This window comes from Oculina patagonica, chromosome 9 (assembly GCF_052425735.1).
Source record: "Oculina patagonica isolate OP01 chromosome 9, crgOcupat, whole genome shotgun sequence".
Taxonomy (NCBI): domain Eukaryota; kingdom Metazoa; phylum Cnidaria; class Anthozoa; order Scleractinia; family Oculinidae; genus Oculina; species Oculina patagonica.
Genome location: NC_135766.1, coordinates 6,623,146 through 6,643,614, shown reverse-complemented (window position 1 = coordinate 6,643,614; position 20,469 = coordinate 6,623,146). Strand labels below are relative to the sequence as shown.

Here is a 20,469-nt window from a genome sequence, read left to right as displayed (position 1 = left end):
TCAGTCGCAATATTTCTTTGCTAGACTCATGCACAGTTTGTTTTACTGAAGGTGGGGTGGGGGAGGGAATTATCATACAGTGCAAGCAAAACTTCGTGCTAATAAATGTCAATGTTTGAACAGTAAGTTGTCCAATTCATGCCCAAGTTTGTAACTTGTTCAGTAAGTATTGTGGAATTTATTAATTATTGGTTCACAAAAGAAAAGAGCGAGGTCAATAAATCCCCAATTAAGATGTTATTAGTTTATTGGCTACTTTGCAACCTTCTCTTTGAAAGTGTGTTTAAAAAGAGATTTCATTAAAGGACCCTAGTCAGCCTCCGCCAATTTCGATGCCGGCAGCGAAATTAAATTCTTTCTAAATTCGGTCCGTCCAGGAACTCACTTTCATTAGCAGCTACACCAACCATGTTGACGGAAAGCAAGCTTTAGGACAAATTTTTTGAAACTGAGATATCCACGAGTTGTGATGTGCCTTAAAAACACTAAACGAGTTCCCTCTATTCTCGTTAATTGCGGGCCCAAGAGAGGCCCGCAACCCTAATCTTGACAGTGACCAGCGGATTGCGTATTACGCGTGCGCGCCACGTTTATAAATGCTGTCTGCAAACCATTCTCGTACCTCGAGTCTTCGTCCCTTCTGACCGCGGGTCAAAGGGAACGAAGACCCTGGGTACGAGGATGTCTGCAAACCGGAAGTTGAAAATTTTGTTCTTCCACTAAGAACGATCGGAATGCAAAAATGTGTCAATCACGACAGTTTGTCGAAACACCGGAAGAGAAAAATCTTGTCTCCAAGAGCGATAAGAATGCGAAAAATCAACAGTTTGTCACATTAGATCGAGGCTTCTGTCTTGCAGACATTACGTTTTGCAGACGTTGTTTTATAGGTGTTGCTTTTGAGAAGATCTGCTGTGATTGTATCACAGATAAACTACGGCAAAGCGAATGATTCCAACAACGGTTATTCTCGAGAAATTCCTTATAACACTGACAACAAAGCGAGTTTGCCGACGGAGGAAAATCACATCTAAATTCACACCGCGTTCTCGTCTACACTTCGCAAAACTGTCAATCAAAAAAAACAACTCTGATTGGTTCGCGGCAATAGGAAACGATAAAAAACATTCGTGACTTAAGCGTGACGCGTTACTCGACCTTACTCGGAATAATTTTCTTTTGTCCAGTGATTTATCGACACTGTCTGAAAAATTTTCGTGACCTGTTGAAAAAATTGCCGTGAAATGAGGTGACTTAACTTATTTCTTCTTCCATCATGAACGGTTACAATGCGAAAGGATCTGAAAATGTGTTGTTCAAACAGGAAGTCGAGGAATCTTTTTTTGCCAACTTTTGGAAAACTTCCCAAAAACTTCGACTTGAAGTAATTTTCCAGTAACAAAAAACACTTCCCTCCCAGTACCTTCTCTTAACTGCATCGAGGCCCGCACTTTCTAACCTGTGGTTACCACTAGTTATAGTTGCCTTGCTCATGACTGGAAAGAACTGGAGGACTTTTTCATGTGTGTATGGACGGTTTATATGCAACAGTGCGGTATTTTGGAGAATTTGTCTACCCTTCATTCTGCACTGGATACGTTGTGATGATTCCGTTGTTATTCCGGGCGCTCTCGCCAATGACAAACGACCGGACGCTGCGCCCTGGACAAACTTAAGGTTAAACGCGATGGCTAAAAATCTTTGGGAAAACAGCCTTTACTTATCAATTTTGTAACTTAGTAATAATATGGTAGAATAACCAAGGACTATCCATAAAAGTGTTTTATTCATTTTCTACTGCACTTGTTCTGTCTTTTGAAATGTGTCCAAGGATACGTGTAAACTTGGAGTGCTTACCATTTAGCCACAAAAACTGGACACAAACCGGAATTTTCGGTTGGAAAACAAATGGTAAGGTTAATTTTCCGGAAATTCCGTTGGTGTGTCATAACAGAAGCGGTCAAAAGTGCTCTTTGAAAAGAAGGTTTAACTTTTCAGTCTAGTTTTCACATAATGAGCAAATCTTTAATTGACTTGAAATCACGAGATCTTAGAACCACATTGTATAAAACGGTGGTCTGAGTAAAACGACAACTATGTCGTCCCTGATAAGCTTAAGGACGTTTGCGAGAAAATCGTTAAACATTGATTTTTTTCTGGAGCTTTATATAATTATGTAAGATACCTTACCTCGCTGCCGAGAAAAAAACAACCTACTCTAAAAAATCGGACTTCGTTACTGAATATGGCTACAGTGTTTTTTTGTCCAAACATATTGCAAATAAATCCTTAAAATGCAATTTTCTCTGCTAAATATTGTTTATGTGGATTTATTAATTAATCAAATTGATTCCGGCAGCTGGCAACTACCTTCCAAGACTTAGATTTTGATGGATCATTATAGCCATTCTTTATTAGTTGATGCTATAATCATGCTGTCAAACAAAACCCAATGATTGGTGAACACGTTTTAATTTTTATGACAAAATAAGGTACCGTAGCAACAGTATAACCTTCTAAATACACCCTTAATTTTAGCTTTAACTGCTAATAACTAGTAATAATCAGAGATTATTGGAGTGCGTTCGACCCAAGATAGATACACATGATAAGGCTAGCAAAGGTAATCCGAGTTACACGACTGTTTATATCGTCATACAAATTTAAAACGACAGCGTATGCAACATAAAGCGCGCATCCAACATCACTTGAAACTATCAGAGAAACAATCTCAATCCAACAGTGCACGAGGCAGCACAGCAATTTTTTTACTACTGTTAAAAGGAAGACTGCCGAAACGTTTATTTTTCAGCACAACTTACAAGGTAAACTCACAAACGCAAACCGAAGAAGATCGTTAGAACGAATTAACCTCGCTCCCAGGGTCTCTCGCAAAAAAACTGCGACGTCATTAATTAGCCAACCTGCCACATACCAAGATACATAGAACGACACATAAAACTACTTTCACTGGACAGCCACGGGACCACACGCCACCACAAGATTAGGATTTGTTTTCCTACCGTCGAACACAAAAATTGTTTACAGACTAGCGTTTTCGGCTTCATGAATTGTTTTTGCGCGCGCTGTCTTTGTTGACGTTGCTGTGACGCAAATATTTGCTTTCTAATGCGGTCACATCGTTCCAAGGTTACTTCGTTCCAAGTCACATCGTTCCAACTTTCGGTCAGATCGTTCCAAAAAAAAGTCACTTCGTTCCAACTAAAAAATACTTCGTTCCAACTAATAGTTACTTCGTTCCATTGAAAAGTCAGATCGTTATATTAATTCTACAGATTCTACCGTTCGTTACGAGCAATACGGTTTTTATTACGTCTTAGTTTGCCGTTGTACCTGCCAAATTAATTTGTATGCCTTTACCTGTTTAAAATTCCTTGCGTAGTTGTTTTCTATAAAAAGGGTATCCGGTCACATCGTTCCAAGGTTACTTCGTTCCAAGTCACATCGTTCCAACTTTCGGTCAGATCGTTCCAACTAAAAGTTACTTCGTTCCATCGAAATATTCGATCGTTCCAAAATAAAAAGTTAGATATAAAGACGATCCAAGTCATAAAAGGTTTTCAACTCACCTTATTTGCGTTTCATATATCTGTTTTCAACTGTGTGTTGACCATTACAACTTACATCAAACGCTACAAGCAGAACTGAAGTAAACCGCTGATTAAAACCTAAGTTGTATCGACTGAGTTGTATCGACTATCTACATTTCAGTGATATTTTAAAGTAAATAGACAAACCCCGGCCTCTCTCTAATCTCCCTATTCGATGGCGCATACAGTTAAAGAGTTCTGTTCAGCGCGCGACACTAATAAAACATCGTAAGTAAAGAACACAAGATTAAATTAAGTAAAGGCGTATTACACGCAACAAAAGCAGTCGCATATAAAAACCATATAAACTTGAAACTTCAATAAACAATTTCTAACCTAAAAGAAAAACTTTTGTAGCTAAGAATTTTTTTCGTTACTTTTCGTTATACGCGGTAGGGAACTGGATTCGATAACAATTCAACATGGCGAACTTTTCTTTTCAATCACACCGACGCATAACTTAACAGAACCGAAAATATTCGATAAACTTGGTGTTAAGCAATTGATAGAAAACAACTACGCAAGGAATTTTATACAGGTAAAGGCATACAAATTAATTTGGCAGGTACAACGGCAAACTAAGACGTAATAAAAACCGTATTGCTCGTAACGAACGGTAGAATCTGTAGAATTAATATAACGATCTGACTTTTCAATGGAACGAAGTAACTATTAGTTGGAACGAAGTAACTTTTAGTTGGAACGAAGTGACTTTTTTTTGGAACGATCTGACCGAAAGTTGGAACGATGTGACTTGGAACGAAGTAACCTTGGAACGATGTGACCGAATACCCTTTCTAATATCTAATTACATGAGATCGAGGCCAACTTGCCACATACCGACATACATAATACCACACATAGAACCACTTTCGCTTGTGCGTTCACAGGACAACCACGGGGCCACAGGCCACCGCAAGATTAGGATGCGTTCTCCTACCGTCGAACGCAACTAAGAAACGAACTCGGTGAATTAACGATAATTAAGACAATTAAGTTCTGATCAGCAAGACAAGAAGTAACTAATTTAAACTTCCCAACTCTTGAATGGTTGGTGCCCCCCCCCCCCCCCCCAAAAAAAAAAAAAATGATAGATGAAAAATCGAGGTGGGCAGGTTTGAAAATTTCCGATATTTTCATCTATACGGAATCGAATCCTTCCAACTCGTAGCTGTTAGACGAGTGCAAGTGTGATAGCTAAATTTACTAAATGATTATATTTACATGGAGGAACGTTACCCGAAACGTTACTAGTCGATCAACAGATCCGTACAAACAACACTCGCACAGGAAATTGAATTAAGGGATTTGTTTGCAATGTTTTTGGTTAAACAGACGCTGTGCACAGCCATATTCGTTTACGAAACCCTATTAGACATCTTATCTCTGCAACAAGTTTGGTAATTCGCCATTTTTTACATTTTTGACATGAGTAATCCATAATCTCACAGTAGTGAAAGTTTAAAAAAAATGATGCTAGAAGATTTTCGCGCAAACGTCCTTTTAAGGATAATAGCCCTTGGGTTAACTTTGCTTGTTATGTGTGTTTAACATATTGTAGCTTCTTTAGCGCACATGTACATTGCGACATGAATTACGTGCGCAGAAACGATGCGCATTAATGATAAGCGAAATTAATAAATCTATATAACGAAACAACAACTCAAGAAATTTTGTTTATGAATTTATTTATGAGCAAGGGTCTCGTGCAATCATTTTTGACACGGCTGCTTTTCAACTCAAAGAGGTATTATATAAAATCTAGACTTGCCTACAAGTCGAGCTCAGAGACCGCGAAGAGAGCGGGGTCTACTACCACCAAACCGGAAACGAGAAGCGAACGACTTTTAGAAAGTCTATAAAATCGAACTAATAAGCCAACAAAACAAACAAGCTTTTTAAAAAGGACATTGCCTCTAAGCAGGATTTAAAAAATCGTTTATAATATGAAGGTTACTTTAAGAGCAATGGTTATTGTTCTTTAGCAATACAAACTGAGTGTTCGGAACGCGCTATTCAAATTAACAGGCTCTTACGCATGACTTTGGGTGCTCGATTCTTTCTCGTTATACAGTCAAAATTGGCACGGTGGCGGTCACGTGACGAAGGACTTGAAAACGCTCTCCCACATTTCTCACAGGTGTATGGCTTGGCTCCCGTGTGCATGTTGATGTGAAACTTCAGTTCGTAAGACTGCGCAAACGCCTTTCCACAGTATTCACATATGCATGGCTTCTCTTTAGTGTGCGTGCGACGCACGTGGCTATCATGAGCCGCGTGCGATGCGAATGCACGCTCGCAATGCCTGCACTTGAAAGGCTTTTCTCCGCTGTGCTGACGAATGTGCGTCCGTAGAATGGAAGAAGCAGTGAAGGCCTTGACGCAGTGCGGGCATTTGTAGGGTCTCTCGCCACTGTGTACTCGCATGTGTTTGTTGAGGCTGGATGACTGAGAGAAGCGTTTGCCACACACTGTGCACTGGTGAGGGCGGTGTTTCTCGTGCACATGAAGAATGTGAATACGGAGGCGATCCCGCTTGTCAAAGGAGCGGTTACACACTGTGCAGGGGAACTTCCGGTCTCCTTGATCAACACAGCGCGTGTATTTAAGGTGGCGGTCACGGTAATACTTGTAGGCAAACACTTTACCACACCGTTCACACGAGAAACTGTCAAACACACCTGCAATGATTCCAACTTACTATAAATGTCTCAACTATGTTACAAATGATATTAAAGACAAGAACGATTTCTGTAAATTGGTTTTAACGAGAAAACTTTACGACTATTTTGTTTCAGCGATCCAATAATCAGTTGTTTGATGGTCATAAGTGTAACACTGTCAACTGTTTATTCATGCAGAGTTTTCTTGTGGTTGTCTTATGTATAATGATCGTGAACTCTACTTTGTAATAACTCACCTTGGCCGGTTTGGTTATTGTGTTCTTTCCGTGGCGAGGTCTTGATTCCAGTTGGAACTCCCATAAACATGTGATAACGGTTTCCATACCAAACCAACAGTTCTTCTCCATGCAGAATTTCTCGAGATGACTCATAAAACAGCTGGTCGCCATCTTGAAGCAACACAAGGTTTTGCTCTTCGCTGTTGTGCGCACAGTTGACGAACTTCATCCAGTTTTCTGATTCCCTTTTACCATCAATATAATAAGCAAGGCCTCCATCTTCTTTGAATACCTTAATGTTAAAGATTAAAAGCAAATGTTGGCACGTACCAAATTTCCTTTTGAGGTGCAGCATAATGACATGTAAGCCCTGGTAAACTCAAAAGACCACTATTTTGCAAAAGCAAAATGTAGTAATCTTGACTTAGCGAAATAAGTGTGGATTTTTTGTTAACCCTACAGTATCATAATGAGTCGGCTAAACTCCACACCTTATCTCACTGATCAAAAGACAAACAAGGATATCAGTTCAAGCTGCCGCCGGGCATTTCGCGCAACATATCAAAGACATTTATTTTGACTTACAAAGAAACAGATCCTAGATTTTCTTAAAACTAGCTTTTTCGAAGCTTATAAAGATACCAAACACGTTAGTTGACGCGAGTGCGTGTTCAGTGTCAGGTTTTGTTGTTGTTAAGACGACAATCTGATACCAAAAATATACATCTAGGTAAGAGTGCCATGAATTTGCAAGTAATGACTCATGAAGCCTGTTTAATTCCCACTGAAAGAATTTCAGCATGGTGTGGTTGTAAAGTGTTAGGACTGAATTGTTATTTCTAAGGGGTTTAACTATACTAACCTCCCACGAGTACTCATTGTCCTCCCCTTCTTTAACTTGTGAAGGTTGAACCACTCTGCCGCGGTAAGGACCAAAACGAGTTCCTTTGGAGATGGACGCACGGTAACTTACAACTGTAAACTGTTGGCCCTTGTTCACAATGCGAATACCTTGTGGCAAGCACAAGGGTGATATGGCTGTTTGTTGACTGTAGTGGCACTCGTGGCTGTAAGTAGGCTGAGCTGAGTGAACGACAGGACAAGGCAGTGGCTCTAAAAGGATCGAAATACCTTGCAATGAGTTGAACGGTATGCGTCCACTAGCGCCGTGTAATAACGCCATTGTCTTATATACACAGCAGAACAGTTTGGTGAGAAGGTTTGTGAAATGTGGCAAAGCTCCTAGCATTAACAGGAAAGTGCACCGTAAATATACATCATTTTTATCATCCACCTGCGGGCTTTACTAATTTAACATCTTCTTACCAATGTAATTATCTCAAGTTAAAGTTTTGGACATGAGCCACATTTTGCGGGGTTTAGGACGTCGAAAAACTAATTGACATAAGTACATATAATTGACATTTTAACTTTTTAAAATTATTTCGTCTTGCAAATAACGAAAAGTGAAATTTAAGATATATCCTGAAATAAAATCCATTAAAACTTTAATGTGAACAAAATGCGATACATTAATTGACTTCAAGACTTTAACAGTGAAATCAGCTAAAAATATATTAAGCGTCACTTTTGTTTTTAGTATTGTATGAAATAAAAGTATATTTTCTTGTCATGATATTAGGCTATGCTTTCACTGTGCTAGCGTGTGTTAATAGACACCTTACTTTCTAGCCGTTTAAGCACTCACAGCGCTTCATAAACCAATGATGTTAGGTTCATTCACGGGTGTCGAAGTACTTCTCTCGTTTAATAACCTTAATTTAAGATCTTTTAAGGATACTACTTGGAAAGCCACACTTCTCCTTACTCTGATTACTGTTAATTTGTCTCAAGGCTTTAACGAGGTGATCAATAAGTTGCTGAAGAAACGCGCTTATCAATGATATGTAGTGCTGATAAATTTCGCATCACTTATTAGTCTGACAATTATATCACTTTTCTGCTTAATGTGCGTCGGAGTAAAACAATCCTCACTTGTAGATGTCGAGTAGCAATTTTCAGTTTTGGAAACTTGATTTTAAGGTTCTATAGATTTCAAATGACAGAGTTATCCTAAGTTGCCTTTAATGAGATGGGAGAAGCGGACTTGAATAATCAGTGTTTTTGTAACTGAAAGGCGTATTTTGGAAGCATGCCGTAACTAGAATTTTTCTAAAATTACGAATGCCCGGCTCCACTTTTCATAGGTCCAACTGTTTTTTGCTTATTCTAATTTATTAAATTCGGTGTCGGAGAGCTAACTGCTCATGCATCTATGGTTAAGAAAATGAATGATTTTTTGAAGTTTGGGACAGAAAAGTGCACGTCAAAAGAGTGTTTAGAAACGAAGTTCCCCTGTACTACACCCATTGGACTACGATGAAAAGAAATCATTTCTGCATAGTTATTATCGACTTATGTTCAATTAAATACTTAACAATTACTGGATAAAGTTCAGCATGATAGCGTGAGGTATCAAGCCCGAGGTTTGGAGCGGATTATTCAAACCGACTCCTTTTGGTCATATCGCTTTCATGCAAAAACCGAATTTAATAATTGTTTTCTAACTTTTAAACAGTAATTTATCATCATTTTGTTACATTTAAAAAAGTAATTCATCATTTGGGGCTAAACTTTGATGCATTGTGTGGAATAATCGCAGATTGTGGAATCTTCTGTCCGGCCGCTGCCGTGATGCGCGCGACTCATGGCACCTGTACATACTGTCAAATGTATCTTCATAATTCATGAACAGCACGCACTTTTTTGTTCCGTGAACAAAACTGTTCTGGCTCACACTTTCACCTTTGTTTTCAATTGTCTGTAACAAAGATGTATGGGCAGTTGTCTTTTCGAATGTTAAGAAATAAAAAAAAATAGCGAGAAACATAGTTGCAGTTCAGAAAATGTTATGTGGCTCATAGTTGTGTGGCTTTAGTTTATTGCGACGGCGTACTTCGCAAATACGCTTTTCAGTTACAAAAAACTCACTATTCAACTCCTACAACAAAAATGTAGGTGACTAATGGTAACTCTTTCTAAAAAATAGATTGCCTTTGCGCATGTCTTGGGTGAAAAGGTCGTAACATCATAAGCCACGTTTTAATGCACCATTGATGTGACTAAATTATTGCAATTTTTTTTAGCTCTAGCCAGAAGTTTCATATCACACGAGGGTCAACAACGGCAATACTATATGAAGCGATATCGATGTATAAAATAAATAGTGACTAAACCTTGAAAATAAACACTTTAGTAAAATTGGTACTCCATCATAGTGTTGTTCAAAACCAGATTTATAAAGCGGTCAGGCAACGTAAATGATGCTTTTATAGAAGCTATTTGAACCCTTAATGGATATATTCAAATTATTATAAGTCTGGCATTGCGGATCTAAAATAGTCAAGTATTCGCCAAGCGAGCATTTACCCACAATGCAATGCAGGTGTTTCTTGGCGAACATGGACTACATTCGTTCATTTGCTCTGTAATTTTAATTTTCATTATAATATGTAATGCTGACGAGGGCGATGTATTTGGCCGTTTTTCTTTATAATAAGGTCATGAAAGGCACGTAGTATGAACACATGATAAAAATGCTGGCTTACAACCGACATCGACTCGCAACAGCGGTTCAATTTGTAATTTGTAATGTTGTCTCTACCTGTCGATTTTTCAATAACAAGTCTCATTCTTTACAAGAAAATTACATTTGGCCTCTCGTAAACTGGAATCGCTACTGAGAACGGTTTATTTCATTTGCCATTTTTTCAGTGAACTCCTGCACCGAGTTGCGGAGTTTTCCATGCATTGTTTTTAAAAAAATCCTTCATTTGGAATGGAGCTGCTGCGTTGAGTGATTAATAATATCAGCGTGCGTGGTGAATAGTGTCAGACAGGTGAACTCTCACTTCGTTTACATTAAATCCAATTAGAATCGAAATTGGAAGCTTTGACCGCATTATTCTTAATTATGGAAGAGAATATTCCTAAACCAGTGTAATTAGATGGGTTCTATCTTTTAAAGACTCCCGGCCTAAGGCTGATTAAGCTCATTGATGTTTATTTTGCTGTTTACCACTACAGATTCACAAAACAATTAATTTTAAAGAACTAGGGGCCACTGGATCAACATGACTATGACAAACAGTTTCGTAAAAAGCAAATCTTACCACGTTTATCCCATTATACATTCAACATCAAGTTAAGAAACGTTTATTCCATTATACATTCAACCCCAATTTTAAGAAATATTTAAAGATTCTAAGGAAAACAGCTACGTTTCCACTTGTGTTCAATTATAGGTAATTACAAATCGCATATATATTAGCCCGGTAACCATTCATTTTAAGTCTCTTTTCTGGAAGGCATGCTCGCTTTGTCCCTCTAAAGAGCAACGCGCGCGATCCTGTTCTATCGGCGAATAGAAAACAATGGAAGAACCAATCAGATTCGCAGATTCTCAATAGAACACGACTGAGTTTCTACTAATTTGTGAGAAATATTCATTAATGAGACATGTTACCTTTAAATTTTGTTAGACTACACCAAACGAAAAACAAGAAAGACAAATTCTCCTTAGAAATACACATTTATGCCCGCTTGCAAGGGAAGTCAGCTCCATGTTTCGTTGGCTATATTGACTTGTAAAGACTTTTAAAATTTGACTTGTAAAGACTGTACCATGGATTGTGAGTAACAACACTGCTATTTCAAACGTCGTCTTATGAATAAAAGCAGATACATACTGACTAATTATAGGTAATGGCTTGCATCTGCCCATGTTCTTCAATATTCTGGTTTTTAAAAAGACTGGTTAGATGCTGAAATTTGAAAACCACAAAAAACTCTTATTGATAAAATTTTTGTGAAACTAAATCTCCTTGAATAAAAAAAGGTTCTAAACAAACTACAAGCTCTCAGTTTAGTGACCGGCGTCCTATTACTAAGAATTATGCATGGTTACACCCCCTTCATACACAACAATAACATATCCATTTTGTTACAAAACGTACGCTCTTTGTTTCCCTTGAGAAAATAAATACTCGCTTAGTTTCCTTTTTTGAATAGAATAACGAAATAACCATGTTCCTAAATAAATAATGTTTGTTACTGATTTTCCCTTCAGGTGAGTGTGAAGCTTTGCCACACGCTATAGTTAATACTAATTACCTTGGTTTCTTTTCTTAAATGAAAAAAAAAAACAGAATACTGTATACAGACTGCAAAATTCAAAATGTACACACGGTAATGGGATATCGCTTTGTTTTGTTGTTGCCTTCTCAACTTTGAACCAGCTAGCAAAACGTTTTAGGCACAAGGCGGATGTGCCTTTGACCTGGCAGTCTGTTTTAGACCAAACTGAGTATCTGATCTACATTGTGATATTTCGTAACCTTTTTAACACCTGACATTTAAAATCCGTTGCTAGATGTATTCCTTGCTTTCATAAATTTGTGTCATTTCAGACCTGAGGCGGTCTTTATCGAAATTATAATGGCTTTGTTTTGGTTACTTTTTTCTTAGTTTTCGCCTTTTTTTAAAGATAAATGTCTTATAACCGGTATCGTAGCTCCCTCAGTTTAGAACAAAAGTTTAAATCCAAGACACTCTTTAGCCAGCAAAGACCATGACAGCTGAAAAATAATTTGGCTTATACCGCTACCACACATGTAAATTGAAGTAACTATTACCTTTTGACATATACATACCTTTGAGATGATCCTGTAAGGGAGCTTCCCTTTTCATCGAAGATCCACAAATTAGACTATCCAACTGATCAGAAATGTCCCGCGCCTGCTCTGAATAGCTCATCCTTTACACTGGTACCCTGAGTCTAGAAACGTAAACAAAAGCACCAAAGATCAGCAATCTTTTGCATCTCAAACGTTTGTAAGATATTTTTCGATCACGGAATAATGTTTTTAATCATAAGCAATTTCACATTAATTAAAACGGTGAAAAACTACAACCGTCTGGCAGTATTCTTGAAGATTATCTACTTTTTTAAAATCCAATTTACGTATTTCCCTCCATTTTCAGTCAATCAGAAAAGTGGAAGCTGAGAAGCGAACAGGTTCCGCTATAGCTGGGAACACGAGCGTTTGGTGAAGTCTGATGCAGATTGTTAGCCATGATTGAATTCTTTAAAAATTCAACACAAACTGAGCTCAGTGTTACATCGCCATCAAGGTGAAGGTTAATAGCAAAACTAAAACGCTAAAGTTTCATATTTTTAAAGTAGAATAAACTTAAAACTTGATGTTTAAAAGAAAAGCTTATAACAATCCTAACAACCACGAAAAATTGTAAATGTTACTGTCAATGCCATTTACCGTTATTTGTGTTTTGATCAGTGGCACATCTCTAACTTGTTAGATTCCAGAGCAATGTTTGCTGCACTGTGTGTGGTAACAGCTTTTAACTTTGCGGTGTGCATTCAATAATTGTATTACGCATGCTTACAACTACGCCTGTTTGCAGTCACAGATGTTTAATTAACAAAAAAACAAAAGATAACTTAAACGCTGATTCGAGACACAATTTAAAGGCTAAGGTATAAATTTCTGAAGATCAACATAGCAAAAATTTACGTTAGGTAGTTTAACATTTACACAGCAGTAAATATACTCAAGAAAATGACTACAACCCATGTATGTCATGCATATAAAACCATCATGTGATTTGTTTTTATAATCTCAGTTCGAGCTCGAGGTTGTTAAGATAGTTATGAGAAAGAGAATGGCATGTAAAATTGAAAACCAGCATACTGACCCATTTCATGTCATGCAATGCCGGTTTGTTTGATTTGGGATTTTTTTTCCATGTGTCAGTTTATTATGAACAAAAAGTTGCGTTGTCGCCGTAATGAATTTGGAAAGCTAAAATTACGAACTATTTGCTCCGACAGACTAAATCATGACTTACGGTTTGAACGTCAGCTTTTCAAACTTCGCTGCAGCGGCTAATTTACTTTTTTTTCTATGATAATCAAGTAAGTATTTCGCTTGCCCGCCAACTCAACACAACATTTTCTTTAGAAGCAACTAGTAATCACTTTGTTATGTGTCAGGTTTTAGAGGTGAATACCTTACATTGTCTTGTGAAATGTAGAAATACTGGCTAAAGGATATGTTAGGATGTAAAGGGGCCGATTTAGTTCTTTATACTTAGAAGTTAAAGATCTCCAACCGTTTATATTGTAGTTAGTTAACGGTTTGCCAATGACAGACGCGCGCTGTTTTCAGCTAACTATGCTATAAAAGGCGGATAAGTGTCATTTGAGTGCAAATTCTCCCGCTTAGTTTACAATTTAGTAAAGTTGCACTAGAGGTTGTTATATTTTGTGGACATTTTCACAGCTTCAACCAAAGCGAACTGAATAAAAGAATGATCTCTTGACGAACTTCGTTTGTACATAAAATTACCAAATAAACTGTATCCATCTCGCCTAGCATTCATCTCGGTCTCTTGGGTTAAACTGTATCTTACTTTCCAAAAACCTTGACTTGACTCCGGATTGAACCAACACGTGGTTTTCTAAATCAGTTGTTTACTGAAAATATGTTTTCTAACCAACTCATGAGCTCAAACGGGAGACGTACCAAGTAAACGAACGGGAGTGTCTTACAACATTTAACTTTATCATAGAAACCTTACCTGACCTGACCCCTAAGCGAGAGGTGCTTTAGGTTCTTAGGGAACTCACTAATGCCTCTTTAGAAGCAAGTTGTTCTTAACTGAACAAAGAGTTTTATGTGTTTCGCTAAGATTGTCTCAATGATGTTTGGTGCTCAACAGGTTCTGCCCCACCCCCTGACAGAAAAACTGATGTATTAATATTTTGTCCTTCACATTTACATGTGAAGAGAAAAGTATCTCCAATAAAATCCAGTAACGATTAAATGGGAAAATTTTAAAATTTGTTTTTATATTTATCAATAAACAGCCGGGATCACTCCCTTCAATATTTTATTCAAGTTTGTCTGTGATGTTCTTTCAAATACTTACTGTAATTAAAATATCAGCAGGTTTACAAGCTTTGCTCGACGACAAACTAAAAACTCTCATTCTTGCATGGAAACCGCGTGTTAAATGTACAAGGATCTGACGCAGTTTTGGTTATTCCGGGGCTTATCTTTGAATGGACTGCCACCTAAATTACGTAAGCCATTAAACCTTACACTGAGGTTTAGAAAGGGAATCAATGACCTATATTCATCAACGGGCACCCACACGGCAAACAAGTAAAACACTATTTTAGATTTTTTATCTCTTTATACTGATGTTTTTATACCGTGTTTAAATAAAGTTAACAAAAAAAGAAGCATGTTTAAAAAGGAAGAAAACACTAAGAGTGTTATGTTAGTGTAATTAAATTCTTTTGTTTTCCACAGTAAGCCATGTTTTTCATTAAGAATAACCCACCAGTTCTGAGGTGGCAGTATTATAAAGCGTCAAGTAATAGCAGCCACACCCTCATGTCAAAACGCACACAATGTAATAACTTATTTATCAGCGCCCTATAATTAGTGCAACTTTAAATAAGTTCCCTTTGTTTATAGAGCTTTGCTTTATTTTATTCCGTAACACGTTTGTGGTATATATGTATAGAAAACCATCAAGGTCTCGCGCGTGTGGCTTGTATTACTAACTTTTGATGCTATTTTTTAGGTAGCTACGTAATCCGGCGGTTATTATAATTATCTCAGGGTCATCTAACGATCTTAAGATTTTTTTGACTTTCAAGTAAAGAACGTTTTTCCATGGGTACACTTTTTTGAAGGTTTAAGGAAAAGCTGTCAATGCAAACAAATAAACAGGATATTAATAACCCCAGCCTAACTAAAGTAATTTCTTGTGATTGAGTGTTACCCGGCCCGAACTCGCCCCTCTGCTGCGGACAGGAGGCGCAAAGTCGATCAACGACGTGAGAGCCCGGAGTGGATTTGGTCTCATACATCAGTTCTCCTTTCGTTTATTTTATCCAATGGTTGTCTTGCCCCAGCCTTGCAGATCTTGGGTGCACTTTTCATTACTTCTTGTTCTGCTCTGCTTGTATAACTTCTTCGGTAGATAATGGAGCTTTCTCCGCTCTCTTCTTGTTAAAGGGTTTCTACTGGTTTGGGGGCTGTTAGTTTCACGTGAAATGGTTGCTTCTGCTGATCGCAAATGTCGGGCAGCGTTGCAACACTTGATTGTAAAGTTTTGCTTTCTCTTTATCACCTAGCTGCTTACTGGATAATAAAATATCTCCCATTTCACTGTCTCATTCTTTTGTGTGACAGGTGGTGATAATTTCTGCTGGGTACGCCGCGTATGGTTTATTTAGACGAGAATCGAGATTAACACATGAAGCACAGCTGATATCAGACAAAAGTTCCCTCCGTCTTTCCTTGACCGACCGTCCTATTAGTACTCAAATCGGGCTGCTGATAACCAATCACGTTCGAAAATTTTGTTCTAGTCTTAATGAACGAAGAAATCGGGCAAGCGATTTGAAATTACGAGCACGATTACTTTCTTATAATAGTACTCGATACACTCCAATTACTAGCTAAGCGTAGCAATAGCAAATTTTAACGTTAGGCAACTCTCCGTTAGGAAATCTTCGGTTGCAGACTCGTTCCCAGTCCCTACTTATTCTTTCTCAAAGGTGATGGAGAGAAATAATATGGAGGTTGCGGAGCAGGCTGGGAAGGGCGAAGAAAAAAAAAGGGTTGCTTCCCCATTTTTGTCTGGTCTTCCCCTGATGCAATGCGTTCTAGTCAAAACCGCCTCTGGAGCGACTGGGAACGAGTCTGGGACACCCATGTGATCGCGCGCCAATTACTTTACAAATAAGCGCGCCAGGAACCAATCAAAAACGAGAATTTTGTGACAATCAGCTAATTAGTTAATTTTCGCGATAAAATACGCACGAAATGGATTTTTCAGTTGGATGATGAGAAAAACACGCAATGGGTTAAAGGAGAAGTTCACTCCAGAATGGCCATTTATTTTCTTTACGCCAATAAAAAGTTTACACAAAGATATGTTATTCACCAAAATTTCAGCCTCCAACGTGCGCTTTAACCCTACGAAATCTTTCCCAAAATTTGACAATTGAACGCCGCCATCTTGGAGCTGGTAATATATGCGTGACGTCAAAGAGCTCAGCCTGAAGTTTGGCGGGGAAAATTAAATACTCGAAACTCCTTGTTTCTTCGTAGTGGATTTTGTTTGTCAAAATGCCTGTTTGTGCAGCTCCATTTTGCTCAAACAGAGCTCCAAAAAATTCAAAAAACAAGGAGTTTTGACAATAAAAATTTCCCCGCCAAACTTCAGGCTGAGCTCTTTGACGTCACGCATACATTACCAGCTCCAAGATGGCGGCGTTCAGTTGTCGAGTTTTGGGAAAGATTTCGTATGGTTATAGCGAACGTTGGAGGCTGAAATTTTGGTGAGTAACATATCTTTGTGTAAACGTTTTATTGGCGTAAAGAAAATAAATGGCCATTCTGGAGTGAACTTCTCCTTTAAGTTTCTGAGAAGGTGAGTTAGAGACGACCGTAACACTGAAATCAAAATATCGTAGTGGCAGCAATTCACAAGTTCGTATTTTATTAGAACCTGCCAGTAGAGTCTGGGATCATTCGTTCAGTGATAACTGGGTGTTTTTTTTCTCCGATGTCGTTTCATCCATGATTCTTCTTTTCAGTTTCAAGAAGTTTCACCAGAAAAACATTGTTAAGTTTATGAGTGTTTTTCTTTATAGGGATCGCATTGTCACGTGACACGCCACCCATGCTACTCGAGTCCTCCATACACGTGTTATACTGCCCCAGTCCATGGCGGATACAGCTGTCATACTAACTCGTCCTTCTAAACCAACTCCTCAGGTAAAAACACTTAGCTCGTTAACGGATGTGATATCGGACTGTTCTTCGTGTTCCTTACTACACGGGTCCTGACCCAGGTGGGAGAAAATACCGTTTATATGTTACTGAATTACCATCCTCGACGAGTTAAGGGTAATTATACAGTTCACATCAACATTTTCAAGACTGCGTTACCGAAGCAAACTGATATTAATCATTAAGCGCGTTTCTTCCAGTAACCTAACCTGAATCTCAGTCGACTTTACCTGGTCGCGCGTGTCTGAGAACGTTTCTCGGGGCGTGCGACCGTAGGAAGACGTCTGAAATTCTACCAGTAAACCTAATCTAGTTTTTATATTATACGCTAACTGACTGGTTCCGTGTAGACTTGCACCAAGTCGCCCTCTATTGGCGAGCCAAGCGAGCCAAGCGTCGCGAAGCGACGACCGCGAGTGACGAAGTCGCGAGGGGGCTTCGTACGTGACAAACCTAAACCGCGCGTCGAAGGACTTTGAGAAAGTCAAGGCTGCGAGGGAAACAGTTAATTTTGTTTCCCGAGGAAACATTGAGGTTCTCGGGAATCAAAGTTAACTGGTTTTCCAAGAGTCTAGTCATTAAGATAGCAAAGAGGCTGGTCTCCCTACCCTAGCTGGCAGGCGTGATTTGCTTTCTAAGAGCCTATTTAATGACATTGTAACTACAAAAAACCACATGCTAGTCAATGTGCTGCCTAAAAGGTCAACTAATAGCCACCAACTCCGTAACAGGAGAGTGTTCAACGCCCCAGTTTGTAAGACGGACCGTTTTAAAAACTCTTTAATTATAGACAATAGTTTAAATTGCATTGAATATAGACCGCTTTTTATAGTTTTTAGATTACGTAAACTTGTCTACCGTTATTGTACTAACATTGAAGTTAAGTTACTTTTTTCGTCTTTCAAAGTCAGTAGCATTTTCAGTGTGAAGGATCCTGTGCCTCTCGATCTCCGTTCGCGCGTTGTCTACAAATTTTCTTGTGCAGGATGTAATGCCTGTTACATCGGCGAAACTAGCCGTCATCTTTCAACGCGCATTCGTGAGCATCTGAGTAGGGACAGGAACTCACACATTTTCCAACATCTGCAGCAATCTGAGGCATGCCGTAGGCTTCAATCTAAGAACTGCTTTTCTATTGTGGATTCCGCACCCAATAGACTGCAACTAATTTTAAAAGAGGCTGTCCACATCCGCTGGGAAAACCCAACATTAAATAAGCAACTCAAACATGCTGACTTAACTCTTTCGTTTTGATATTATACATTAGAATCTTGTAAATTAATTTAATTTATTTTCATCATTTTGAGTAATAATTGTAATTTACTTTGTTATTTATACTGGTTAATTTCTTTGCCGTGTATTAAGACTCGCGCGCATTGTTCCATGTCTCGCGCATTTAAATGCTGTACGTTAACTTTAAAATGTATCACGTTTGAAATGTTACGCCATTGCTTGTAAAAATTCAACCACAATTGTAAACGAACTCACAACTGACGATGATCGTTGAACGATCGAAACATGTCTTGTTACAAACTAAAAGTTGTTGTACATGTTTTAATAGTTTTTAATCAGTATTATAATGTAAATAGCTTTTAATATTTTTTAATCGTGTAATACATATATAGTTTTAATACATTTTTATAAAGTTGTAACAATACACGTACGTCATTCCAAGGACTGCTAAGTGGATAGTTTTTAATAAACGATACTTTTTCTTCTTCTCAAGAGCCCCGCCCCTGCATCAACTAGCTGCTATGTTAGGTTTATCCGATAGTCAAGTCAAGGACACAAATAAAATAGAGCCAAGAGGCTAGAAAATCTGTCACAAGCAGCACTGAATCAGACGAGGCTTTAGAAGAAAGCTAGCAGACAATGCCGACTGTGTGAACTGATAGCTTCATAACCGATGACTGTCCTGTCTTTGGTGCCGTATTTTAAACAAGGGACTCGAACAGCTTTCTAGACTGTGTCATCGAAACTGTGTACTAATAAAACAGAATTAAGTGTTCCTGGCTGTTTTAATTAAAGGTCAAATGAACAGAAATTTCAAAATGCCATTTTAACAAACCAAACGCTAAAACTATCCATTATTGAGTAAAATAATGAAAAATTTTTGCTTTCCGAGCCTTAAGGGCCCACTGACGGATTTCTCGCGCGTTGCTAAGGTGCTAAAAGAGCGCGCGCTGTATTGCGTGTACGGGTTACTCACGCTATCTGTACGCGCCAGATGTGCAAAAAAATTTCCTTTCGAGCACTTCTTCAAACTCGCCAAATAAGATGAAACAATAAGAACTACCGAAAAACTTCCTGACTTATAGTTGACTTCGCATCTGAGAATCAGTCAGATTAAATTGAACCAGGAAGGGCAGTTTTTTTACACATGCAAATAATCTCAAAAGCGTACGCGTACAACTAGCGCGCGCATTGTTCTCTTGTCAGATCACAGGCTTCCCAAGCTCAAAAGTCGTCTTTTTGATGTGTTTTAGAGCCCTTCGGGCGGCCGACTCTACATACGTGGTGTATGCGACAGCTTGTGTATATAGAGAAATGTATGGGAAAATCACGGATTCTCAAAAATCGGGTAAATAACTATCTATTTTGAAATAAAGTTTACCTACCTCAAATGTGTCGCTTACTTGTGTCTTGTGCCGAATTTGAAGCCATTCCGACGCCATTTAGCGAAGTTATTCGGAGTCGTTGTCTCCCCTTCTAAAAAGAAGGAAAGGCCACAGGCTTCCCAAGCTCAAAAGTCGTCTTTTTGATGTGTTTTTGAGAGCTCTTCGGGCGGCCGACTCTACATACGTGGTGTATGCGACAGCTTGTGTATATAGAGAAATGTATGGGAAAATCACGGATTCTCTAAAATCAGGTAAATAACTATCTATTTTGAAATAAAGTTTACCTACCTCAAATGTGTCGCTTACTTGTGTCTTGTGCCGAATTTGAAGCCATTCCGACGCCATTTAGCGAAGTTATTCGAAGTCGTTGTCTCCCCTTCTAAGTAAGCGACAAGTAAGTAAGTAAGCGACACATTTGAGGTAGGTTAACTTTATTTCAAAAT

At 38.4% G+C, this 20,469-nt stretch overlaps 1 protein-coding gene across 2 annotated transcripts; it reads right to left on the bottom strand.

Moving 5' to 3' along the window:
- Window positions 1-5,292: 5,292 nt before the first annotated feature.
- Window positions 5,293-12,269, bottom strand: LOC144665967 (PR domain zinc finger protein 14-like). 2 transcript variants are annotated; one of them, XM_078527296.1, is made up of 4 exons: window positions 12,225-12,269; window positions 7,376-7,626; window positions 6,532-6,805; window positions 5,293-6,292 (listed from the first exon to the last, which is right to left on the bottom strand). In XM_078527296.1, exons 1-4 carry the CDS (start codon window positions 12,259-12,261, stop codon window positions 5,628-5,630), a joined length of 1,227 nt encoding a protein of 408 aa, XP_078383422.1. In that variant the 5' UTR covers window positions 12,262-12,269; the 3' UTR covers window positions 5,293-5,627. The 2 variants fall into 2 exon arrangements, with proteins under 2 accessions (XP_078383422.1, XP_078383421.1); XM_078527295.1 differs by lacking the exon at window positions 12,225-12,269 and having other exon boundaries at window positions 7,376-7,754.
- Between the last annotated feature and the right edge of the window lie 8,200 nt (window positions 12,270-20,469).